This window comes from Lissotriton helveticus, chromosome 7, assembly GCF_964261635.1.
Source record: "Lissotriton helveticus chromosome 7, aLisHel1.1, whole genome shotgun sequence".
NCBI classification, from domain to species: domain Eukaryota; kingdom Metazoa; phylum Chordata; class Amphibia; order Caudata; family Salamandridae; genus Lissotriton; species Lissotriton helveticus.
The window spans coordinates 1,254,230,128-1,254,257,847 of NC_136068.1; the positions used below are offsets into that span (position 1 = coordinate 1,254,230,128).

A 27,720-nucleotide genomic window follows, 5' to 3' on the forward strand; every position below is an offset into this window, starting at 1 on the left:
TTTTCCATAGGGCGGTTGGCCTCACTTTTAGCTCGAACGGCTGAATGGATTTCCACGAAACTTGGCAAAATTGTAGGGACTGGTAGCCCGATGTGCCTTTGCTAGGTCTCAATATATGTGTTCCAGTGGATTTTGAGAAATTAACGTTCAAAAAAATATATATATCTGTAAGCGCGCTCCGGGCAGCGCCCCGGTTCGCGTACCTGACGCGTAACGGAACTTCGCAAAGCGAAGCTGATTGGCTCTCCGGTGTCTGTCAACATTCTAAACAGTCCGAGTGGCCGCCATCTTGTTTCTCGGTAGGATCGAGAGACAAGAGGAGGCCAAAACAAAGGGGTAAATGACCATAAGGGGGCATAGCAGATCCTCCCTGACCCCCTAGGTTTGATGTGGAGGCTTTAAAAGGGCCCCGCGGGGGAAAATACATTTTTTTTCTCGTTTTTTTTGCATGGGGAGCGCCCGGTACGCGCACCGGGAAGCGGTTCGGGGAGCGTAATATAAGGAAAAAAGAATGATAGACTTTTTAAATATTGTATGTTTATTGATTGTTCGTTTTGTTGGTTTTTTTTTCGTTTTTTTTATTTAAGTAGCAATATGTAGGTACCAATGCAGAGTCAAAAAATTAATATACACCGTCTCCTTTGTAGATATCTTGCATGTTGTTTCAGAAGTTATTGTGGAATATGGAATTCATACCATAGTGTGTCAGGAAAGCAGAAACAATATGGAGGCAGGAGATGATAAAGAGATGTTAAATACACATTGGAGATAATATAAAGTTACACAGTATACTATAAGTCTGACTTTACATTATAATCAATTTGGTACTAGTTTATGAATTAGATATAAAAATGATTAAAAACTCGTACAATTTTTGATTATTAAATATAAATTTATTTTTCTGATTCTTTTTCAAAATTTAATAGAACGTCTAACATTTGACTGTCCGAAATGTCTTCTTTTTGACTGAACATAACTTCCAACATTTGACCGTCCTCATATTGAAGTAAGAAATCCACAGATTCTACACATTGTAGAAGTTCATGGTCCCGTGATTCATCCATGAATTCCAAGTCAATGGGTTCAATGATTTCCTCATTGTTCATCTCTAGGACAATTTCAAAAGAAACGTTCTGTTCTCCTTCCATTTTTGTGCTGAAATTTGCATAAAAAATAAATATATCAGTAGAGATAGGGCACTATTGGGTTTAAGTTCAGACAGGTACTTTTCAGGCGTGAAGTAGTACTATTAGAAAGTGCCTGTGAAAAAGCCTAAGTAAATTCATAATTATACCACAGAAACCTAAATCAATCCATAATTATAATAAACAAGCCTTTCTCAATGTCTAACTCTTACAGAGGGATAGTATATAACTATCTGAAAATGTTTTCAAATTTATAAAATAACATCTTACCTTTTAAAAACAAGTTTAAGTTGTCAGTGAAAATGCTCTTGCAATGTAGTTCAGGAAGTAGTAGTCAAAATGGCTGTGTTTCTCTCTCTTTCTTTATATATATTCAGGTACATAACCAATCAAATGTCAGGTAAAAAAAGTAGAAAATGAAAGTAACATTTTAATTGGTTGTCAATTCCAACACTTCAGATGTGTTTTGTGAAGTAATTTACCTCAGGGTATTTAGAGAGGTCTACAGGCTAAATGGCTAAATGGAATTCCAACCAAATTTGTGAAAATGGTAGGGATTGGTATGCAGTATGAGCTAATCTATATTTGGTGAAAGTGTCTCCAGTGGTTTTTCTGTATATTACTTTCCCACCTTTTTTGAGCGAGCGCTTCCCGGTGCGCGCCCCGTACGCGAACCGGCAGCGTTACGGGAGCCCTCCATTTTGTGTTTCGGTAGATTTGAGATACAAGATGGAGGGCAAATAATGTTGAGAATGGGTAGAAGGGGGCACGGTAGACGTATCCTGACCCCCTAGGTTTTCTGAGGGTGGCTGAGGAGGCCCATATGTGCGAAAAAAAACACATTTTTTTTTAAAATTTTTGCACGGTTATCGTCCGGTGCGCGTACCGGGTAGCGCTCCGGTGAGCGTACTTTGGTGAAAATTAGTGAAAAAAGTTAGAGTAAAATAATAATTGTGAGTGATCAGATGTAGGGTAGCTCTGAAAAGAGCTTTTGGGTCCTGTGGCTGATTTAGGTATCTACAAGTGTGTCCCACACACACATCAGATTTAGATCTGTCCAGGGACACAGAAGAGGTCTGGCCTTTGTTCAAGAGTGAAGTGGACATGACTCACTTCATTGGTAGGCCTTCACATGTATTATCTCCTCTGTACTCTTCAACAAGTCTAAATTTCATCTGTAACCCTGAGTAGGCCTCACCTCAAACAAACCCCTGGATAGGCCACACCTTATCGGCATCCTGAATCAATCATTTAAAATGTTAGGGGCAGATTTATGATGGCCGTGCGCCTCTTTTGTGCCGCTGTTGCGTCACTTTTGTGATGTAGCAGTGATGCAAAAGATGCACCATGTTGCAAGATAGGCCTCACTTCATCTGCAACAAGATACTGTTAGTTTAAAATGTATATATTTAGGACTGTGTAGGGGGCATGGAGAAGCAGAGGCTTCTGTAAGTGTCAAAGTTGTTGAAAAACTGTTTGTCCTTCAATCTTTTCCCTTGTCTTTTCTAATTTTTAAATACATGTTTTAATATTTTTCACATTTTTGTTCTTTCTTTCACAGATTGAAAGTATAAAAATAACAAGTGACTAAGTTAACGACAATTATAAGGTAAATGTTTTTTACCCTTTTCGTTACATTTCTATCACATTTAACTTCTATTAGTTCCACTGCTTCATTTATTTAACCCTCAGTTTCCTGCCTTTGCTACTTCCCTCATTCCTTTCTCTATTACTTACTTACTCTACTCCTTCCACTCCTTTTCTCAGTCCCTCTGTTCTCATAGTTCCTCACTCCTGTTCACTCACTCCGTCTCTATTACTCTCACTGTCTCTGACTGATCACTCTTTCACTACTAGTTCATTATGCTTTCTCCCTGTAGCTCAAGCACACTTAGGGGCATATTATCAACACAGGCAATAAAATTATCGCTGCTTTTATCGGCAGAAAACTGCCGCAAAAGCGGCTTTAGCGGCAGTTTTCTGCCGCAAAAGCGGCTTTAGCGGCAGATTTCTGCAGATAAAAGCAGCGATTATCGGCAGAAAACTGCCGCAAAAGCGGCTTTAGCGGCAGTTTTCTGCCGCAAAAGCGGCTTTAGCGGCAGATTTCTGCCGATAAAAGCAGCGATAATTTTATCACCTATGTTGATAATATGCCCCTATGTTATTTACATTTCTTTGCTGTTTCAATCATTCCTTTTCTGTTACTTCTTCTTTTCTGCTTTCTGTTTTTTCTCTCTGTTATTCCACATGTTTTAATCTTATTTTGAACATTCACTCACATTCTCTAAGAAACTCTTGTTTATTATTCTTCTACTCTCCTTTTTTTCTTTCACTTCCTTATCTATTTTGTTTTTCACAATTATACCCTCTTCCATCTTTTCTTCGGTAAATAGATCTATTAAACAGTATCTCTGTGTTACTCCCTATAGCTGTCTTTCTTTTAACATTACTCTCTGTTTCCTTCCCTTATACTTACTCTTCTTTTTTTTTTTTTATTCTTTGGGTTCGCTTCCGGTTCGCGTACCGGCGAGCGAACCGGGAAGCGAACCAAAAGAAATAGAGGTTGCCAGAGTGCTAAACATTCTAGCAATTTTTTTATAAAGAGGAGGTAGTTCTGAAAAGAACTTGTTTTTTTATTATTTTTGTTGTTTTATATTTTTTTATTATTTTTCTGAACATTTTTTTACTTTTTTTGTATTTTTTGAACGGTTTTATATATTTTTTGTTTTTTTTGGGGGGGAACGAAAACGATTCATTGTAAAGGGCTCAACAGGAGCAACAAAAAAAAAGATAATTTATTCTCTGGGGCGTTTTGGACAATCATGATTATCAATTGCTAAGTTGATTAAATTGATGCTACTTTCTCTGTAGCAAATCAACTGACCGCAACGCACGCACACTTGTTTGATTGTCCCGAACCTCATCTGTATATTTGGGACCATGTCCCTCGCCTCTGGTCCCGTCACTTCCTCTACATTTGATCTTCGGGCCACAGGAGGGGGGTTATCCTGCAGGTCACGTACCTGCGCAGCACTGTAGTTGATAGGGTGCCATCTCTCCATATGGCGATGCATCGTATAATTGCCATAACTGTATTTTTTATTTGTCCCTCTGGACAGATCTTTCTTGCAGATAAGGCAAGTTACATACCGGGCATTCACTTTTTTTTGGCCCCGGGGATATTTAAAAAATTGCCAAATGAAACTCTCTTTGACAAGGGACGTCCTAGGCTCTTCTTGCAAAAACTGCCTCCTCTCTTGCTCCTCTTCCTCTTCTTCCTCTTCTTCCTCCTCTTGATTGAGGATTACCTGAGGAGGTGGTCCTCTCTTCCTAGGAGGTGGTGGTGGTGGTGGGGGTGCACCAGCTGAAGCTACAACACTTGCCATTGCTAAGTGATGAAAAAAGGTCTTCCTCTCACAAAGATGAAAGTCAGAGTGAGGAAACAAGGAGGGGTTTTCATCATTTGGGAAAAAAAATAGTTCTGAACCAATGAAAAGTGTTATTTTTAGGTCACATGACCTAGCCTTACATCATTAGGAAACCAAAAGTGAAATGAACCAATGAAAAGTGTTATTAACAAGTCACATGACCTGTTATGCTTACGTTACGCTCTCCGCGCCGCGTCCCGGATCGCTTCCGGGAAGCTGCGCTTCGCGTACCGGAGCACTTCCGGGTGCGCTAATGCTACGCGTCATATGACGCATTACGCGACAACGCGATACGTCGCGGTTACGCGACGCGTCACCATGTTGTTTTCTAACGCGGCAGTTGCGCAAACGGAACGTTTACCGGTTCGCGGACCGGGTCACGGCAGCAAATTGAGCTAACGGGAAGCTACCCAGTTCGCGGACCGGGAGCGAAACAAAAAAAAATATTTAAAAAAAATACATAAAAAAATTGTATTAAAAACATATAAAATATATTTTTCGATTTAAAGAAAAATACATTTTAAAGCTTTTGATATTTACTATTAAAAAACCATTGAAATTCACTGAAAAAACCATAGGTTATAGACCATATATAGATAGGAATTAGCATTTACAAAACCTTGAAAATTCACTGAAAAAACCATAGGTTATAGACCATATATAGTTAGGAATTAGCATTTACAAAACCTTATTTTACTCACACAAAACCATTGAAATTCCATATATAGTTAGTTGCACTAACTATATATCGCGCACCCCCAATCCACTGCTGATGATGTCACATATTACATCATTCATGACATGGTCAGTGACATCACTGATGACATCACTGATGACATCTCAAATGACATCACTGATGACATCACTGATGACATCTCATTTGACATCAATGATCACATCACTGATGATATCATTCATGTGACAATACAATGCATCTCCTCACACTTTAATATAACCTCTGTTACACACAGTGTTAAATACAGAGTTTAATTTTTGACACAATTGACACACCAATACTAGTTACCACATACGCACTCACTGATTCCTACTTCTACACACACATTCACTCATTCACCCATACAATCATTCATACATACAATGACTCATCTTTACAACACTATCATATGCACTCATACACCTATACAGACACTCACACTCTGCCACTCATCCATGGAGTTACTCACACACCTAGTCAGTCCTGTAAAGAATCAATCACACTTCCATTTTCTAATCTATACAGTTAAACATAGAGCACATAACATTTTCAAACATATACTAACACATACTTACTCTCTTATACAATCATTGATACAAGTACACATTGATCTGCACAGAGTCACACACCTCCCAGCCAGCCACACACACACTCAGTCTCCCATACAAATAATTGGGCAACCAATCAATAACCCATATAGTTACTCATATAGCTACTGATCAACACATGCAGCAGTTTACAGAACAACAGAAATAATGATGCACAAATTAAGACAGTTTAGTCACTAACCCATGCACTTAGTGAGACACATTTAATCACTCACTCATACAGTCAGTCATGCACCTACTAAATCCTTCGTCCAGACACTTATACACCCACTCATTCTTCAATATGTAAGACATATTTTAACTTTACAGAAACATACAGTCACTGGATGTAGTCATCAGTTATGTCATCAGTGATGTCATTTGAGATGTCATCAGTGATGTCACTGACCATGTCATGAATGATGTAATATGTGACATCATCAGCAGTGGATTGCGGGTGCGCGATATATAGTTAGTGCAACTAACTATATATGGAATTTCAATGGTTTTGTGTGAGTAAAATAAGGTTTTGTAAATGCTAATTCCTAACTATATATGGTCTATAACCTATGGTTTTTTCAGTGAATTTTCAAGGTTTTGTAAATGCTAATTCCTAACTATATATGGTCTATAACCTATGGTTTTTTCAGTGAATATATATATATATATATATATATACAGCTTCTTCTCCACTACCAGCAGAAAGTACTCGCACAGTCCGGCAAGCTTCAATTAAGTTTTAATGACACCAAACGACGCGTTTCCGCTTTACGCCTTGCTCATGGTCATAAATAAACAAACCTTCATTTGCCATTTAAATGCTTCTATAAAAAATAAAAGAAGGACTTCATTCATACAAAGTGAATACAGCAGTTTACACTGTGGCGGCCATTTTAACATTATTATTCTTTAATGGTTTACATATTAAACTTTGTATTATAAATATTATACAGCTCATAAGGCCATTGTTTTTGCCTGGAAACCACATAGGGACATAGTAGAAACTATTCCCAAATCAATTAATTGTATTGAAATTCATTATTCCTGCAACTAAAATTTATGGTGGACATTTTGACACATTGGTAAATATTGTACGATGTATATCTGCACAAGACATGAATGCATTTAATTATCCATACATCACCAATCCTGCCCCAGTGGGTAAAAACAATCATAATATTACTATATATCAATATCAGTACATGTTCAGTGCAACAAAACCACCACTACAGTTCTGCATTTATGGACTATGCACATACATATCTACTTTCACCTTGTTATTTCAATTTTCTCTTTAGCCCAAGTGGGCTTGAAAAATTAATATAATTCACAAAATCAAATACATCATCAAAATGAATATGGCCAGTTCATATAGACACATTATGGAAGACAAAAGACTCCACATGCATCACTGCCAAAATAAAAGGGAAAAGTGACTGCACCTGTATGAAAAATAGAAAATATTAAATTTTAAAACACAATTAAAAAAGAGACCTCCAGGATAGATTTTGCACTTCAATTTACATTTTCAACGTTCAGATGGATAGCAAGTTCCTCGCTGGAATTTAAATCTTTAGTTAAAAGAGTTTCAAAATCAATAATATATCTCGATTCCAGCTCACGTAGTTGTAATTCGCGATTACTACCCCTTACATTGATTAATGCTACATCAATCACCACCATTCTCAATAGCTTTTCATCCTGAAAATGGCAGTCAAAAAGTAACGTGCCACCGGGTATTGCCCGTTATTATGTCTAATGGCATAGAACATGCTCCAAGACTCTTTTTTTTTGCACAATGTATCGTGCTCCCTATGTATAGCTTACTACAGGGACAGATTATAGCACATACGCAATGAGTAGTGTTGCAAGTTAGGGGTTTCTTAATCACAAATCCTCTGTTTTGAATTTGACATTAGGAACTTGGTACAATCGACACTGTTGCTACAAGCTTTGCAATTTGTACAGCATCGAAAACCTGGGCGGCCAGTGTTTCTCACCACATCACCTCTGGCTATTAAATTCTGACTCAGTTAATCACGCAGTGATCAACTTTCTTTAAAGGTGATCTGAGGATTGCTATTTAAACTCTTCTTAAGTCTGTCATCTGTCCGTAAAACATGCCACTGAGCAGAGAAAGTAGTTATAAATCTCAAAGTTCCTGAGTCTTGCTCCCGACTCGCTCATTTCTACTGACCTCTTCCACTCTCCTACCGGCTTAGGCAATAGTCGTTTGACTATATCCCCTCTCAAAAAACGCTTGCACATGATGTTTTTTTAAACATTAAATGTAATTTCTGTGCTACAATTGCATTTTGCACGCAGCAACTCCCTATTAGGGATACTGTAAATGAGGTTCGGAGGATGTGCACTGTTAGCGCTTAATATACTGTTCCCTGCCGTTTTTTCCGAAACAGTTTTGTCTCTAATGTGTCACCCTTTATAGATACTTGTACATCTAAGAAGTCAATAGATGTTTTACTGACATGTTCATTAAAAATTAGATTGCATGAATTCACATTAAGCTTTCTTACAAACCTTCTAGCTGAATCTGACCTAGACGTCAAGGAATCGAGGGTGCATTGAGACGAATGGGGCTTTGGGGGGGGCGGCCGACCAGCGGGAGGCCTGCCACCCCCGGGGGATTTTGGGGCCGGGGAGGGGGGGGGGGAAAGAGCCAGCACCGTACGTGGGCTGGTTTTGGGCTACTTAGTAGTATTGGGCGGGGGTTGGGCTAGTTTTGGGCGGTTTTTGGGCTGGCCCCCTTTAAAACCGGACATTTTAAGTTACAGGTCTGTTGGTGGTTGGTGTCTGGTGTCACAGCAGCCGGGCGGGGGCTGACGGAGGTATTTATTTTAGTTGAGGAGCATTCTGTGAGAATTGTGTATTGTAGAAGCGATGCGCGGGCATGGTGGTACCGCATTGATAGGGGCATCTCTTGAGGATGGCTGCGTGGGGGTATTTATGCCGCTTCGCGGTTTAATTGTCTTATTGTCCTTCGGGTGTGCAACACTCGAGATTGACGCGCGGGTACGTCCATGGTGGTGCCGTGTGATGCGGTTTTCATAAGTACGGGGGGCGCGAGAGGTTTGGAGCTTTCGGCGGTTTTCGGGCGGGGAGATGCGAGGTAGAGGTTTGTGGCCGGGGTGTGCGGCCATTGGGGCCTACGAGGGAGGCTGGGTTTCAGATGTCGTGGCGCAGGTCGGCGGCTGCGGACTGGTTCGGCTGGGGGCTCGGCCTCGATTACCTCTACCGGGAGTGTCTGGGCTCCGGGGATTGCTTGGGGGGCTCGGCCTCGGTTCCCTCGGCCGGGAGTGTCTGGGCTCTGGTGCTTGCTTCCGCGTCGCGGCCTCACCGCACGCCCTACCCCACGGCCATTTTGTATGTGTAGCAATCCCCCCATAGGTGGCAATGACAGCAGCGGTGTCTTCCCTTTATTGTAACTCTGGTAGCTCTTGGGTAAGTTCAAACAGTATTGCATAGACAGCGTTACACTTTGAGTCAGTGGTGGTTTGTATTTGTTGACCAATCTCATACGCCTTCTTCACATACTCCCAAACGACTTCTATTTTCCCTTGCCACGTGAGAAACGTGTGCAAATATGCAGCTCTTTGTCATTTATAAATAAAAATGTTACTTACAAAAAGTAATACATTTGTTAACCCAGAACGTTGTGCATTGATGACGAGCAATTCTAAGCATGTCACTTTAAGGTCCAGTGTCCAATGGGGGGGGGGAGTGGAGTGGAGGTGGGGGGGGTGGTCATGGGGGGGGCCTCGCAGGTCTCTGTTCCGCCGGGGGGGGGTCGGTGGGCTGGGGGGGAGCTGTTCTGCGACGAGTGTGCGACGGGGGAGTGTGGGGAGGGGTGCGGGGCGAGTGGAGGGGTGTGGGGGGGGCAGGAGGTCCTGTTCGGGGGGGAGGCCTTCGAGTTGGGGGGGGGTGTCCTGCGGGGAACGGGGGTTTTTGGGCAGGTGCGGGGGGGTTTGGAGGCACGATGTGCGCGGAGGGGGGGTTTCGGCGGGGGGGGAGTTTGTTCGGGGGCGGGAGGAAGGGGGGGGTTCCTTTCCCGGCATGCTGGACCACACCTCTGGTTCTGGACAGGGACGTGGACGTAGGCGCTCGGGAGAGCAGCATGCGGCTCCACTCGACCGAGGGGATGGGCCGGCTCTGCCTGGTACGGGCGGTCGTGCTCCCACGTGGGACCATTCTTGGAAAGCACCAGTGGAAGCGGGGCTGTGCGCCCCCCACCGCTCCCACCCCGAAGGGTCAGGACGGCCGCCGGGGGTTGGGGAGGAAGGCAAGAGACTGTTGATCTGCTTTCTTTTATTAATTACTTATTTATGCATGTTCTAATAAGAATAGACCGGATACAGGGGCATTACCAGTGAGTGCATTGCTTACGCAAGGTTGCAGGATATGAGGAATAAGTGACAAGCGTGTGTAAACAGAATACAGGAGGTTGCAGTCGGGCGTCACAGGAGGGTGAGTGGTATTTGCGCGGGTTGCAAAAGAGATGGGCTAGTAGGGGTGATACTGTAGTGAATGGCAGACGCTCGACCACAAGAGGGGAGTTACGCGGGCATGGTGGCCCCCGGGATGGGCCTGGAAACGTTCAACGGTAAGAGGAAAAAACTGAGTGTTACACTGGACCCGTGTCGTGTGCATATGAACAAGAGTCCCAGTCACGGGTGCTGGGTAGTGCTGCTATACTGGCGGTCTCAAGGAATACGCGTTCCCACTGGAACGGCACGTCCATACTGGAGGGTCAAGGAATTTTATAAAACGGGGCCTGCCCTCCGGCGTTAGGGGGGAGGAGTTAACTTTGGAAGGGCTTTGCGGGAGGGGAATTGTTGAGGTCAGTTTGGAAAGCCGGGGAGGAGTGGTTGGGAATTGCAGTAGTCCAGTTTTGGTGGAGATCGGCGATGGGGGCGGGGGTTGTTGAGGTCATGCTGCGGGAAGGGGCATGCCTCCCACTAAGAGGGGCAGTTTGTGTAGGGCAGGATTGGCATTTGGAGTACTAGGGTGCGCTGGTGTTGTGTGGCGATTAGGACCCTGGGGTTTTTTGCACAGCGATGATGATGGGTGTGTCGTTCATAGATTCGGCTGGCCTTCCATGAGTGCACCAGTGGAGGAGATAGTAAGGGGTAGGGGAGGAGGACTTGGACCGGGGGATTGGAGGGGGTTTGTGTCGGCAGGTGGCAGGGTGGGGTAGGACGGAGCCATGATACGGGGCTTGGGGGACGATTTTAGTTCTTTAATTATGCGAATTTAGATAGGCAGACTTTAGCGAAGGTGCAGAGCGCTTCACAAGGGGACCAGTGACGATACAGGAGGAAAAACACTTACAAGTGAACAAATTACAAAAGCAAACGTGGGGTTCCATGGGTCAAAGGTGACAATAGGGCAATCAAAATACATGAGGTGGCACCCGGTGCATTACAGGAGAAAAAATTGATTTGTGTGCAGGTTACAAAAACGTACAGGTACCAGGGAGGTTTAATACTGCAATACATGGCAGACACTCCGGCAAGAACGAGTGTTACGTAGGCGGATGGTGGCACTGGTGCAAGTATTGGAAGCAAACAAAATGTGAGGGGTGGCAAACAGTGTGTTACAAGAGAAAGGTGGAAAGATGGGCCCAGAGCTGGGCAGGAGGTCATGGGCCGTTGGAACTTGTGGGGGGTTCTGAGAAGGGGGAGATGCGGTGCGGGGGTGAGGCCATGGGGGGCAATTGACCTATGTGGGTATGTGAAAGGGGGGGAGCAATGTAACGGTGTTGGTAGTGTGTTTCAGGTATGCCCACGGCAAGGAGCGCCGAGGTGACGCCCCCCCCCACCCCGTCTCTGCTGGTTAGGCGGCGGGATCCAGTTGCGACGCCGGCCTTGACGCCAGGTAAGGATGGTGGCGGAGTAGGGGAGTGGTTTGAGTAATCCTCGGCTGTCGGTTGGTGCGGATACCGAGGATCCTGTGAGGGCGCCAGGGAATGGTGCGGTAGGGAGGGGGTGCCAGGGGGGGTGCGGGGATGGGGAGAGGGGGGCAAGGTTCTGGGCATAGGCTCGCGCCGGGGAGGGTGGAGGAGTTGATGCGATAACAGGGCCGGCGCGGGGCAGGTGTGTAAGGAGAAGAGCGGGGTAGGGATGGGGTCCCCCCCAACCCCTCTTTTGGTGTGGAGCCGCGCGGTCGGGTGAGTGTTCCCCCTTTTGAGGTTTGGGCTCAGGAAAGACACCGGTCAGTCTCGGTTGTCCCGGCAGCGTGCGGGGTCGGATGGGGGGGGGGTGAGTCGGTCGGTGACTTGGGCGGTGTCGTACAATATCAGGGACGTGGCGCAGGGGAGCCCGGAGGCGGTGGGTGACGGTTTCTGGGCTAAGGGCGAGGTTAGGGTGGCGTCCTGGTGTTTCGGGGCAGCCGGGGGATCACCCGTTGGTGGGGGCCCGGTTTGAACGGGGGGCACTGGTGGGGGAGCATAGCAGGTTGGATTTTCGATTTCACGGGCGCGTTTGGGCGTTTCACTTCCTTGTTGCAGTGGGCTTTTTCCTGGCGGACAGGCTCTGAGACAGACGCACGATCTGGAGGACTTCTTGCTGGTGGGACGGCCGGGTCCAGCGGACTGCCGGAGGTTGCTGGTCAGTTATGGGCCTCGTGGTTTGCCTGAGGGCGCCCCTGGCGCAAGAGATGAGGTACGGTCCCAGCACGGTGCAGTCTTTGTTTGGTATAGAGCTCGACTCCGGGCCATGGAAGCACGCCTGCCAGAGGACGAGAGACGGCGAGGTTGGAATGGGGGGCAACAGCACTGCCCATGGGATGTCAAAGTGGGGTGCACTGGGTGCGCCATTAGGTGCTCTTGCAGCGGGTTTTTTCCTGGCGGACAGGCTCTAGGCGGTGACGCACTATCTGGTTGACTTCTTGCTGGTGGGACGGCCGGGTTTCGATGGACTGCCAGCAGAGCTGGACGGTTTTCCGGGCCTTGAGGCTTACCTGGGGGTGCCCCGGGCGCCAGGGAGGACGCACGGTCCCAGTTCGGTGCTGTCTTTTCTTGGTAGAGAGCTCGACTCCGTGGCCATGGAAGCACGCCTGCCGGTGGACAAAGGGGGGCGGCAACGTTGTGGTTTGGGTCTGACGCTGTCCGTTGTGACGGGACCGCAGCCTGGAATTCGGTTGTCGGGGGGAGTGAAGGGGACTTGCGTGGGGCAGGCGTTCGTGAGGCAATTCCATGATGGCATATGAGCGGGCATGGGAGGTTTGCGGCGGTAGCTAACAGTGGGGCAGGGGGATAGGTGGTTTCCGCGGGGTGGGTGTTGCGGTTCAGGCTGAGTTTGAAGGACTGGGGCTTTCGGGGGTGACAATGCACCATCGGCGGGGGAATGGGGGACTCAGCTGTGGGAAGGTGGGCCGGGGGGTTTGGTTGGGAAGGAGGTGGCACGGTGCATGCAGCACAGGTGTTGGGGGTCCTGCGGCTCGCACTTTGATGTATGGGTGAGGACCCGAAGGCGTTACGGAGGCATTCCACCTGAGGGGGGGGGCGGCGACGGAGGCTGCGCGGCAGTGTTGGGGAGGGCCTCGGGCCCTGGAGGTCGGACTGTTAGGGGCACCTGTCAGGCTGCGGGGGGTGGGAAGTGAACGTATGACATAAAGTACATTTCTCGCCTCTCACATGTGTGTCTTTTCAGGTGCAGGGGCGGGGCCTACTGCAGCGGCGCTGGAGAATTATGTTGGTGAACGCATTGATAAAGCAGGCAAAAAGGGGGACGGGGTCAAGCACTGGAATCAGTGGTTGGAAGCGGACAACAGGTTGTTCATTGGCCGCGGCAAGAAAAAGGGCAGGAGCTAACATGCGATGTTGCAGGCTTTGTGTGCAGTGGTACAGGGGAGAGTACTTGGCGTGGGCTTGGTACCGTGCAAAGGGTTATCGTGGGTTAAACAAGTGAAGAGGGGCGGTTAGGGATACGGCGCAGGTAGGCAGGATGTCAGGTCATTTGGTCGGAGTTTTGGTCCCAGGTGAGTTGAGGGGGGGGGCTGAGAGGCCAGCGGCCCTTGATAGGACCCGGAGGAAATTTACCAGAAACTGAGGGTTCGAGGTGTTAGGCGGTTGAAAGGATGGAGCACCCGGAGCTTAGGTACGGGGCAGTGGAATTTCAGGGAGGATGGGGGTTTTTCCTGTAGTACAGGATGGAGTTAGGTGCTACGTTTGAGGGAGGCTCTGGGGCAGGGCATTGGTGTGCAGAAACACGGAAGTGCAGGATTCCTAGGGGGGGGGTCGAAAGCCGTTAACACGCCTTTCGAGTGGCGGTTCTTCCTAATATATGGGGGAAGTGTAGGAGATCTGTTGTGGATTATCGGGGGGGTAGGTCAAGCATAATAAAGGATTTAGCCAGGTGGAGAGGCAAATTGACGTTTCTGCTAATTGTTTACTGTATTTGGATTGGGGGAACCAGTTAGGTAAGGGGGTGGGGGGTTTGTCAGGAAATTGCATATTTAGTGAGGTATAGTTTTGTACGGCGCAGGCCAAGGGTTTTCATTGTTCTAGATGCACCTGCTTCCAATAAAGCGGCCTTTATCACACCTAATTTTGAGTCTCTGGTCGGTGCTGTTTTCCTCCCCCACCCCTCCCCAGTTTGGCCCCAATGGGGCTTTGGGGAGGGGCGGCCGACCAGCGGGAGGCCTGCCACCCCCGGGGGATTTTGGGGCCGCGGGAGAGGGGGGGATAGAGCCAGCACCGTACGTGGGCTGGTTTTGGGCTACTTAGTAGTATTGGGCTGGGGTTGGGCTAGTTTTGGGCGGTTTTTGGGATGGCCCCCTTTAAAACCGGACATTTTAAGTTACAGGTCACCATTTGGTGTCTGGTGTCACAGCAGCCGGGCGGGGGCTGACGGAGGTATTTATTTTCCCACCCTCCCTCCCTGTGCTTTCGATTGTTTGGAGGGGGGGTTTAATTGTGGGCCCTGGGGGGGGCGGGGAGGGGGTGATTGCTTTGCTTCAGGGTGTAGGAGGGGTTTTGTGGTGTGCGGTGGTTTTGGTGGAGTTTTCTTGGGTGTCGGTGCATCTGGTTTCTTGCTTGAGGGTTGTGGGTTTGGTGGTGTCGCTGGAGCAGGTGTGGGGTGATGTTCTGCCTTTGGGGCGGTTCTTCCTAATATATGGGGGAAGTGTAGGAGATCTGTTGTGGATTATCGGGGGGGTAGGTCAAGCATAATAAAGGATTTAGCCAGGTGGAGAGGCAAATTGACGTTTCTGCTAATTGTTTACTGTATTTGGATTGGGGGAACCAGTTAGGGGAGGGGGTGGGGGGGTTTGTCAGGAAATTGCATATTTAGTGAGGTATAGTTTTGTCCGGCGCAGGCCAAGGGTTTTCATTGTTCTAGATGCACCTGCTTCCAATAAAGCGGCCTTTATCACACCTAATTTTGAGTCTCTGGTCGGTGCTGTTTTCCTCCCCCACCCCTCCCCAGTTTGGTCCCAAAGGCCAGTAAAACAATTTCTAACTGCGCATGAAGACGGGAAGCCCTGAGTTTGAACCCGACGTTAAGCGGCAGTGATTGCCACACAGTGAAGCGCACTGAGTGTTCGGACCCTAGTGGGAGGAGCCCTTGTCTGTGCACCTGGCATGTGTGGCATGGCATCGGAGGACGTGGGAGACAATCTTGGAAGCAACGATGAGTGTAACTCTTGTCCTGGTTTTCAGAATTTGGGATATGCATCCTATGGGTCAAAAGGCCTGGGAGCTGACAGAAACGCGAGACTGAGGAGTCTTGGAGTCAGCGCTTGCATGCGGATAGAAAAAAAGAACTTTAAGTAATAATTGCTGCGGGTCTTGAAGCCAAAAGGAAAGCGACTGCCAATAAACTATTTTTTACTCAGATGGGGGTCAGTGGTAGTACACCAACCTCAACGCAAGAAATCAAAGTGCAAACTCTATACTATCAGTTAGAAAAATTGCATAAGAAAGATTTATCTAAATGGTGGGAAGCGGAATCACTTTAGAGAAATATTGATGTGGGGTGTGTGCCCCGAGGGTTACGAATATTCAGTATTCCAACATATGAAGAATCAGACCCAGATGTATTGGAGGAGTGGTCCAATAACTCTGCTGCGTGGTCACTAACTATGATGCATATTCTTGTAAAATACGCTCTGATGGAGTACTCATTGAATTGGGTAAATTGCTATCAAAAGAAGTGGTGGAACAATTTATGAAAAATTTAAAGATACGCATGGGAAAATTAGAGGAGGAAATAACAGCAAAAAAACACAGAAGTTCCTCAAAGATTTTACAGATTACCAGGCAGGTCGCACTCTCACATTTCATAGAAAGTATGATCACTTATTTGAAAACAATGAGGGAGGGGGTAGCAATTGTGAAAACAGTGATCCCAGCAGTGATCAATGATATCAGTGAAATTGATGTTTCAGACGGAAGCATGTCAGGTGGATCAGTGACAGCAATAAACCAAGAAATGAACCAGGATCAACAAAAAAGGAATCATATTTTTTTACGGCAATTTCAGATGTGTTTCATCCAACCCTTTAGAGGGGTAAGATGTATATTCCCACTCCAAGCTAAGCAATAGAAAAATAAAAAATAATAATAATATATCAATTAACACACATAAACAAATATATAATTCAAAATTATAAATCAATAATTAAAATAAATAGTAAAATATACATTACATTAACAAAGTAAAAACAATTTTGATAACCAATGTTATTGACTTTTGATTGCAACAAAGAACACAGCACCATTTAGAAATACCCCTTAGAAAACAAGACCAAAACACAAGCATATCACATTGACATAAAAAATTTGATGTACATACAGCCAATATCAGCAAACCCACTTCCAAGCAAGAGATCATCAGTCCAAATAATAATAATAAATAATAATAATAATAATAATCCACATTTGTAAAGCGCACAATCACCCATTAGGGTCCCTAGGCGCTGGGGGCCATCCGGAAGATTAAACAAGCTAGTGCCATGGATCGAACCGTGATCCCCAGCTTCCGGAGTCAGTCGCCCTGGCCGCGGCACCACACCTCTTTTATCTTCTATCACTCCGACGCATTTGCCCTACATTTGGCAAAATTTCTTAGGACAACCCTATGCCACATAAAGGAGGCCGTTCCTGTGCAGCACACCAGTCCACCCCCCTGCGCCAATGCGCCAATGTTGGTGCGGTATTATTCAGCCAGTGAGCTGCAATGTCCCTCTTGGCTACTGCCAGCACTGTATCAAGGAAGAGGTTCTCAGCCCTGGTGCCATCCAGCCCCTCTGTGATGCCCAGGAGAATATGTGTAGGGTCGATGGGAACCTCCCAGCCCAAGACCTCCGAGAGCTCTCCCGTTACTGACTTCCAATACCCCTGTATCGCAGGGCAAAGCAACCCCATATGATAAAAATTAGCCTGGGAGTGGGAACAGCGGGGACAGGGGGCAGCGGTGTAAGATAGGCAGCATGTAAGAAGTATATTTGGACTAGCCGCAGCCTCGCCGAGACTGCAATTATTTTAGCGCCGATTAGGGCATCCCTCCAGTCAGCGTCATCCAGAGTCCCCAGCCAACCCTCCCACTTGTCTCAGAGTTGAGAGAGGGAGTTGGGAGTGTTGTTGGTGAGTGAATGGTAAATACGGGAGATCCCTCCCCGTCCCAGAACAAAGTAAATTAAAATGTACAATGTCATAATTAAACAATTAACATAATGAATATTGAATGTAATGATTAATTTACAGAAAATATATACTTTCCATCAAAATTAAACTAATTATAATGTAATTAACTCCCTACCCTATACCCCTTTAACACGTTTAATCCACTACAAAAATATAACTTATTATTATTAATAATAACAATTATAATAACATTGAAATAACATTGAAAGATACATTAACAAAATGATATAATAAGTATAACTTAACAATTAAACAATTATAATTCGTAATAATACATTAAATAATTGGTTTCCAATAAAAATACTTACCATTAAATTTCATTTAATTATCAATTAGGTATCTTACCACCCTATTCATTTGCTCTTCATACCCAACAACCCGCTACTAAAATATAACATATCATTATTGATTATTAAATTAAAATAAACATCAAAATTAACAAACTATATTGAAAAATGTGCACCAAGAAATAAATAATAAGCTCCTCAACTTAATACTCTACAAAACCAACAACCCACCACTAAACTTACAATTACCAATTAATTTAAAAACAAAGTAGTAAAACACTAAAAATTACAAACCATATTTTTCAAAATATATAACAATAATACTAACAATGTTGCTAACTGATAAATTATTAAAATAGTATACAATTATATATATTATTTATATTAACTATATTCATGAAAACGATATTAAAACTACTATATTTTTGGAAACAATATTTCTTCCCAAAAAAACAATATTCTTGACAACAATATTCTGTATGCTGAATTTTTGTAGTAACATTATTGTTTGATGATATTAGTGTATCACAATATTTTTAAACTCAATATTTCTAGATTTTCCCACACTTCAGAGGGTATAGTTGCAGCTTGTTACACTACAATTGCATTATGCACAGCTAGATACCTTCTAAATATAAAGCTTAACCCAGCAAAGTTGCTTCGGTGGGAAGCCATGTGTATCCCTCCCACCTGTAGGAGGTCGGAACAGAAAGAACTTTGGCTAAACGTGTTAATTAATTTCGGTGGTTAGCATCCATCCTCCATTTTACTCTCATCTTTTATATAAAATTATATTCAGAATGACGTAGCGCTAAAACTGCCCAAAAATGTTTGAAGGATGATTACGATCTTTTCTGTACTGGCACTCTTACTGATTTGTGGGATGAGTATTGGAATCATAACCATAGAAAGAACTGAGCACATTTGTCAAGAAAAGACACTCCCCTGGGTGTTGCCACTGCACTCCAAAACAATAAAAAGGCTGCCACCAGCCAGGACATAGACATAGGTAAAGAGGCCAAAGAGGAGACTATGAGAAAATACGGGAGGAAGACTTGTTAACTTGTTAGCATTTCTCCTGTCCCAAGGGCCACCAACCATATTACAAGAGAACACTGGAGATGCAGTTGTTTAGGTTCCTTGAATTAAGAAAGCCTCAAATATAGCCAAAAATATAAGTTATAAGGAACTTCAGAGAACAAAACCCTGAAATGTTCAGATAGGGCAGCTGGCCAATAGTTTAGCTTGTAGCAATGCATTCAGAGCAGGCAAAATCTCTGCGTAGAAACAACTTACCTAAATCCAATCTCCAAGTGGAACCTAACCTAACTATGGAAAAAGTGGCCTGGGCGAATACCCTCTCCTTAATGGAACCTGGGCTTGAAGGCAGTGTTTCCTCTTCATCTCCTCAACTTTACTTTATTGTCCTTGTGCCTGGAGCCTCTTGTGAGTTTCCCAATTTAGGATTGTGGACATATGGATAGATTCATAGCCTTTGGGGTATACAAGAACTTCTATTTCCTTATAGCCTCCATATTTTCCAAGGTGGAAGCCCATCCCAAATGGTGAAATAATATTATTGGACTTTCGTAACTGAGGTGTAGCATACCAGATGGTTTTAAGAGGTGCCATGGAGGAGCTTCCCATGTATACATGTAAAATCAACAATAAACAAGTTACTGTAAGTCTACAAGTGGAATTAATTGTTTAAACTTTCATAATCAACAAAATTGAAAGTTAGTAGACTTAGATGTTTCCTCTCTCATTTATCCAATTTAGTGCATATAAAAGGCATCTATTTGACACCTGCAGCTGCAAGCTAAGCTGCAATACCAGCTGTAGTTTTAGACTTGCATGGTAGAGAGACCACCAAGAGCCATCAAGAGCCTTTAAAACAACATTTCGTTGTCAATTTCTCATTGTCTGGCGGGCATATAAAATCAGATGCGCATCTTTTGGTTTGGCAGAGATGGTGAAACTGTAGATATACAGACAAGGGGTTTTGTCTCCACAATGCTGAAGCCAGGATGCTTGTTTCTGGTCAGGGGAACACCTGGCTTGGCAGTTCGGGCTGGACTGTTCCCATGAGGCACAGGTTCAAGACTAATTTGCATATAGCTGGGTCTGAACTGGGGTGGCCAAGTGAGCTAAAGAATGATTATAGATTCAACCCAGATCTGTGACTGGGGGTGAGTGTCTGAAAAGTTTCAGCGCTCCGTCCATCATCTCCTTGTGTTTTCTTTGTTCGCCCTAAGTTGGCAGGGTATGCCCAGACATGGGTTCCTTGCTCACTTTGCCACTTGATTCAAGCTAGCCTGCCTGATGAGGGGTGTTACCCAAAAAACGGTGCCAGGATGCATTTTTCTGGTCCAGGGAAGACCTGGCTTAGCAGTTCGGGCTGGACTGTTCCCATGAGGCACAGGTCTAAGAGCTGGGTCTGAACTAGGGTGGCAAAGTGAGCTAAGGAACAATGATGGATTCAACCCAGATCTGTGACTGGGGGTGAGTGTCTGAAAAGTTTCAGCGCTCCGTCCATCATATGCTTGTGTTTGCTATGTCCTGTGCCTGACCATGAACTTGTAGTTCAGGAAACTCCTAAAATGGAGCTGACTAGACCAGAGGATTGAGGGTAGCACATGAGCATCATCTGACAGAGGTCATCACCTAAAGATGATTGGACTTCAACTCTTCCACTGTCTTTAATTCGAGCTGAACTATGCGCTGAAGTATCCGACATGCAGCACTATAAAAAAAACTCCTCAATAAATAAATGAATAACAAATATGAATCCCTTATTTAATCAATATCGCAGGTTTCTATAATACTCTCGCTTGCATATTATACACTGCGCTACATAGTGTAAGTTTGGTACAAAGCACATTTTTCATACGTATTTTACAATTTCAAAAAATTATTAAAAGCAAGGTAATTTGCCTCAGGCTTGCATTGTAATCATGTATCATATTAAGGTGCTAAAGCAGTATCGTTTAGCACATCAAGGTGAGGTATGTACCTGAAAGACCGTGACCGTAGCCCAGAGTAGCGAGTCGAAGTTCTTTCTGTCTGGCAAGGTGTCCCCGTCTTTCTCCGAAGCAAACTTACAACCGAAGAGATGCATGCCTAAAATGCTGCAGCAAGACGAGAGAAGACAAGTTTACAAGAGAACACATTGGTCACTGAATGCCCTGTAGCACAATAGCAATACAACCCCTTATTATAATTCATGGGTACATTAACAAGGCCACTCACCGAGAGTAAGATCCACATGCTCGTAATCAAACTGTAGATGCATATACCAAAAACAATTGTAATATATGCAGGTTTTGCGAACCAGCGAGAATTGGAGGTGCATGGCATGCTGAATTTGGTGTTTTTTCACCACCTCCCCGCGAAAAAAAACAACAGGGCAGACGTTTTTCATCCACAGTGAACTTTTAATAGCGCGAAGGTGGAGGAAGTCTGCAATGTTGCTGTGGTGCTTTTATTTTTTTTCTTAAGCCGCCAACAAACAAATTCACTGCAGGTAGGGCTGACATTGAATCTATTCTCCGGTAAAAATATTCTCGTCTGCTGTTATGTTTACAGCAGAAGGTTGATCTTTACTATGCATTAAGGGTTTAGGACATAGTAGGACTAATACCTGCTATGCAATGATGCTGATGTTAGTTTCTGTGTTATGCCTTGCGCCCTGTGGACACATTAAAAAGATGTCCATCAGCTACATGGTTTATTCCAGACATGGTGTATTTTGTTAGTGATCCTTTAGGGCAGTACGTATAGTAAAAAGTCAACAGTCTGCAGTGTTCACCTGGCAGCCACTAATCCTTTTAGTATGCCTGCAGCCCTTTACTAATTGTAAAATCACCAAAGACTGCTACATGAAATATAGTAAACAGAAATATTTTGAGTGAAGAACTGCTCCCGCATTGCTGCTTCCCATGGTTACTCTGATCACAGGCGCGGCTGGTGCAGGTAAGAGCAGTGGGGTGAGGAGGAGTCGACAGACCTCAACGAGGGAAACTTGAAGTAAAAAAAAAAACACTTACCTTGCGCTTTTTTATTTGTTTCCCTCGTTGTCGTCTGTTGACTCCCCCCACCCCACCCCACTGCACTTACCTGCACAGGCCGCGCCTTTGCAGGTAAGTACAATGGGGTTGGGTGGGGTGGGTGAGTCATCACCAGGTATGAAAAAAAAATGTATGAGGAAGGAGGGAGGTTGCAACCTCTGGTAGGGAATTATGACCGAAAAAAGTTTTTCCAAGCACGCTGTAGTAACCTATCTTTCACTGCAGGGTGCACATTGATAAATAAAGCCTCACTGTACCAGCACCCACACAAACTACATTTTGGTTATACGAAGTTCCACTCAGTGCCATCTTAAAGATTTTTGGGGCTGTGGCAAAACATATTTTGGGGTCCCTGGTTCAGAACAACTTTGAATTTGTTTACCATTTTTCTAATATTTCGATCCTGCATGATGCCTAACAATATTATATTGTATTTACACTTTAACACAAAGCAACTGTAATGTGACTTGCTAGGGCTCAAAAATCCCTAAAATAACACTGGATGGAGCGAGAAAGAGTCAAAGGTAGAGAAAACAAGAGAGAAAATGTTCATACCTGCTCCCCCTCTAAAGTAGAAAGATTGCGGTCCAGGCACTAATCCTCTCTCGGTTGGATTACGGGAATTTGCTGTATTGGGGAATGCTTAAAGTTGTAACTAAGAGACTCCAAGTTGTGCAGAATGCGGCAACCCACATTCTGATCAATGTCCCAAGCAGGGCTTAGCCACTCTCCATTGTCTCCCATGCTCGTGACAGAACCGCTCCGCAGCCAAGGGGTTAAAGCCCCATGTATTGTATACACAGCCCTTCAAGCTATAGGCGCTCCTCTGCTACTACCTTAGATTTCACCCCACACCCTGGAGAGTATACCATACTCTCCATTGCCAATCCTTACTCAAGATTGGATGGTATTCATGTCAGTCTCACTTGCCTGCCACCTTCTTGCAGCTTTCCTCCCTTTCTGTGTTTGATATGGCCACAGAAGCCTTTTGGTTTCAAAGGTGGTAGATTTTTCATTCTTCCTGCTCTGAACAAAACATTCCAAACAGAGCCACGTTTTAAACAACACCTAGTGGTCAATGGAAAAACTGCAGCAGAAATGCTGACAATAAAACAGATATCTTCACGGACTACTGTGTACAAGCACAAGCAATGACAATTGGACTCACTTTTATGTGAAGCTAAGCAAGATTTTGCTAATACCCAAATACCATTCTGTATCCTATGCCCCTCCACTCCTCCATTGGTACCCATTAAGAGAAGGATTGAATTCAGAGCCCTCTGTATTGCTCTTACAGCCCTGCATGACTCGGGACCCGACTACTTGAAACAGCGTTTACAACATTATATCCCGAGCAAATCTCTGCGTTCTTCTACAGCATTCAATCCTGTCGTTCCCAAGGTCAGGAGAGCTAACTGGGGATTTACTTTCCTTCCGCAAAACCTGGCTTTTCAAACTATGATTCTTTTTGTTCTGCTTAAGTTTTTTTCTTCTCCTTGCTAAGCAGCAGCACCCAGACACCTAGATACCTTAGGGTGTAGTGCACTTTTATAAATGTATGTTTCAATTCATCCTGCTGAAGTACCCTGGCATGGAGACTCCCTGGAACATCCGTTAACCTTGTAGAGTAGGGTTCCTTGCCTCTCTCCTGCCTATCTTAAATGATATGAAAAGTAACCTTCCTAATCTTGTATTCTAAAAAAGAAATCACAATTCCGATTTCGGGTCTGAGGGTTTATACAGCCATCTCTGGAGCCTGTGAGCAGATTTAAGCGGAGCTGACATCCCACAGGAGACCAGCACACATTCTGAGATGACTCTATCAGTTTGTCAATATTCTCTTTGCCCAGAGGGCCTGTTCTGCTCATCTACTGGGCACTGGAGCACAAAGAAGGTTAACAGCAGTAGGAGCTGTGATCATTAATTTCCATGCTGACATGAAAAGGTGCACAGCGGCTGATGCGCAGCTGCACATATTTCTATTTGCCACTTCGTATAACATAACATTGCAAACCAGGAGGGCCGGCTGAGCCCGAGTACACCAGTGCAACAATCTAGAGTGAACCTAGGAGGAATGTGCAACCCATTGCACCCTAGGAATGCTCCTACAAATGCACCCTCTATCTGCCCTTTCAAGCCATGATCAGGGGTGCAGGCAAACAACATTCTGGGGGCATCCACACTAGGCATATGGGTCTGCATATGAATGTAAGATAGTGAAGACAATCTACAGTACAACACAGTACAGGGCAAATAAAGGCATTGCAGATAAGTTTGTGGAAAAGCATAATTTTCAATGCTGGGTTCTCCCTGGGGTGTGATATATGTCTCACTAGAGGAAATGGAAGCCTGCTGAGAGGTAGCAGATACTGCTGAGAATGGGCAGCTGGGGTCAGTGGGAAGACGGCATCTGGTACAATATACACCTTTCTGGAAAGAAATTAGACTAGCACAATAAATATAGAAAACAACAGGGGTTAGCCATCCAAGGGGTAGTCTTAAAACCAGAGTCTCAAATCTAAGATCTGTCCCGAGAACGGCCCTGAGAAACTCAGGGTCCACAAATTTGATACAGAAGGATACCGGTGCGCGTGGCCCACTCCCCAACACCATGGGCAGACCATGAGGGTCTTTGGAGCAACCCTCTGAAATGCATACCTCGTAGAGCCAATGTTTGATGTAAGACAACAATTACGATGCCACCAGCTGGCCTAGAGCTGTGGGCGAGATGACGATGATGCCGTCCCATACAGGAGCATCAGCACTCATACAGGGGGCACATTTTCACTTTCTTGAGAATATGGGTGATAATTTACAAAATCTGGCACTTGTAATTCGAATATTTGCATGGCCTTCTACCAGCGGCACCCACTTCAATGTGCTTGCGAGTCTTTGTCACTGCGAGCCTTTGGTATTGGCTAAAACTCCAATTAAGCACTTATAAGATGTTGTATATCCAGAAAACGCTAATTAAATGACTAAACATATAAGGAATTAGGCCAGAGATTGCAGACTGTTAACAAAGCACTTGCAGTTCTTCCACTGGCTGCTGACCATATTTACTACAGTTCTTTCCTTGTTTATTCTTATTGTGCCTAGATTGGTACTTTGAATTATCAAATCGGTTGTTTTACCCAGTTTCGTTCAGAGAGTTGAAAACTGTAAGGCAGAAGAAGGCAGTTGGCGCTTTATGTGGCGTTAAAGTCCTGTTTTCATTGTCAAAAAACTCATTTACTCCTTTAGGACTCGTTTGGCCGTTCACAAAAACTGGAACAAATGCTACATTTTTAAGCACTGAGGCCCTCATTTACAGGTATGTATTCTATGGCAGAGGACAACGTCACCTTGCTTTGCTGCCCTACGTGAAAGGGCAGAAATGGACTGTACTTATGCAATACATTGCATTCCTGTCTTGTACCCCTGTGATGGCACAGTTTCAGCAGCCTAGCGCCAACGCAGGCACCCTTGTGCAATAGTGGAAAGGTGCGTGTGTTGTCGGCAGGAGTGTTGTTGTGCAGGCAGTGGTACTTTCCTGCACAAAAACAATCCTAAGAGGCGTTTTCCTCTTTCCATGTATGCTGCAAAGTGCAGTACACATAGAAAAATGTAAAAATGAAGAGAAATAAAGATATTTCTTTTAGTTACACCTCACCTATGGAGGCGTATGGATTTGGCGCTTTACCAGCATCAAAATCCATGGGTGTTGCTTGGAAAAACACACTGCAATGCCCAAGGAACGCCTCCAGAGGGCAGAGTAAGACACCACAGTGATGTGCTCTGCCTGAACTCATAGATATTAATTTGTAATTTGTGGTGCTGGAGTGTCACAAAATGTTACAAGGGACCCGTACATAGGCCCCTTAATTTTAAGACTTCTTCTGCTAAGGTAACTGAAGTCACCATCGTTTTGAAACTGATAGAAACTGGAGCTGGTGTATACAACTCCCTGGCAACTCAATATTTCATTAAGTAGCTTCCTGGTTAAATAATGGGCTCATAATAGACAACATCTAGGGTGGAGTCCAATTTGTATTAACCTTCAACATCAATTAAATGATTCATAGAGAACATGAAGGTTAAACTAATATTATTAATAAATATCAATATTTCATACATAAACTGAACAGTACATATGAGGGTGCAATATCATCCTAAGAAATTAAACCACAACATTCACTCCTGGAAACTTGGGCCGTTGAATATTCATAGACAGGCTTTGCTGTTGGCTAGGCAGGCTCTGCAGTTGGTTGGAGAACAATGCGCGGGAGCGGCAGTCTCTCGTCTCGTGCATGGCGGGCAGAGGCGTTTGACGTGCCTTGAGTTCTTGCGTTCCTACATGCATCCTTTTTATTCTCTCTTCTCAAGACTGCAGTCTGCAGCTTGTCTTTCTCAGGGCAGACAGGGAGCTCTGCTCACTCCGCTCGGCTGCCTCCCCTTCAGGCTATGTATCTCAAGCTATCCCTGCCTGCTCACTGTCAGACTGCTAGACCCTCTTTTATGTCCATGTCTCTCCAGAAGACCAGCCAGAGAGCGCATCCGTCAGCAGCCAGACTCAGCAAACTGCAGGGGTCCCTCTTCCTAGGAAGTAAACTTGCGTCTACCTCTTCGATGTGTCATTGTTGAAAAAGGAATGGGGACAGAGAAGGAGAGAAAGAGTGCCAGCGAGAAAAAAGAGAAACCGAGAAAGGAATGGCATTTAGAGATAGTGAGTAAGACAAAGACTGTGCAAGAGAGGGACAGAAAGACAAAGTGAAAAAAAGTCATAGGCACAGAAAGAAACACAAGAGAGACAGTGAAAGGTAGAAATAGAGAGAGAAGAGAACAAGAAAGACGAAGAGAGAGGGGTAAGACACTCAAGCGGGTACAAAGAAAGCTAAAGATGGTAATAGAACTATATAGGAAAAGAGAGAAAAAGTGGACAAGAGAGAGGACAAAAGAATCAGAAGAGCTTTAAAAGTAGAGCATTTAACCTTTTCCTGACACTATGTGTGAGGAAACTCACAAGGCTTGCAGGATAATTTGTATCAGAGAGTAAAAGTTTATGGAGCTTTAGCAACTGAATGCGGCAAAAGAATACCAGACCGTATTTTTAATCTGACCTACATATTGCTATAGCTTTTCCCAAGCCTCCTATTTTCACAAAAACAATAAAAAAAGTAATAATGTATACATACCCATAGAGTACCTTTGGGTCTGCCTCCTTCAGAATTTGGTCACCTGGAGAGTCACTGACATGCTAGCTCAGCCACTGCATACAGAGAACAGGGCATGGTCAGCCCCCATCAGCCATTAGCGCTATTGCCACTGCCATTCATCTGCTCTCTAGACTGCCAGTCAATCTGTAAAGTGTCAGACCCTGCATGTGATCGCATTTAGCCAAACACATCTGCATCTACATCAGCACTAGGATCAATGAATCTCTTTTGGGCCTTACCGCCTTCATACATCACATTGAGGGCTGTCAGGCCACTTCTTTACTTGTCAAAGGACCTAGCACATTTCCTGCCTCTGCTGCAAATCTGCTTGTATATTTTTTAGCGTACTCAAAAGATCCGCCACCAGTGCTGCCAGGCCGCTCATTTCGTAGACATTGTACTTGGCAGCAAACTCTTTTACCTAGTGATTAATAATTGTTTGACTGTTTCAGGATGGCTACCACATTGATGATTAAATGTGGCTGTAACCTTGGAACAGTATTTTACGGAAGTGTGTCATTGTTTTACTGTTCCAAGATGCCAGGTTACATTTAGAATCAACATGGCAGCAATCTACTTTTTGATCCCTTAACACAATACCTGTTGGCTTTGCCAAAGCAGGTACTCTAATGGA

The 27,720-nt window shown here is 44.6% G+C and overlaps 1 protein-coding gene across 1 annotated transcript in view; it reads right to left on the minus strand.

The window, feature by feature from the left end:
• Positions 1-27,720, minus strand: part of CACNA1G (calcium voltage-gated channel subunit alpha1 G) — a 1,349,169-nt gene that overhangs the window by 462,900 nt on the left and 858,549 nt on the right. Inside the window, exon 12 of the mRNA XM_078654430.1 lies at positions 20,838-20,952. Within this exon, the coding sequence (XP_078510556.1) occupies positions 20,838-20,952 (115 nt within the window). The remainder of the gene's footprint in view (positions 1-20,837; positions 20,953-27,720) is intronic.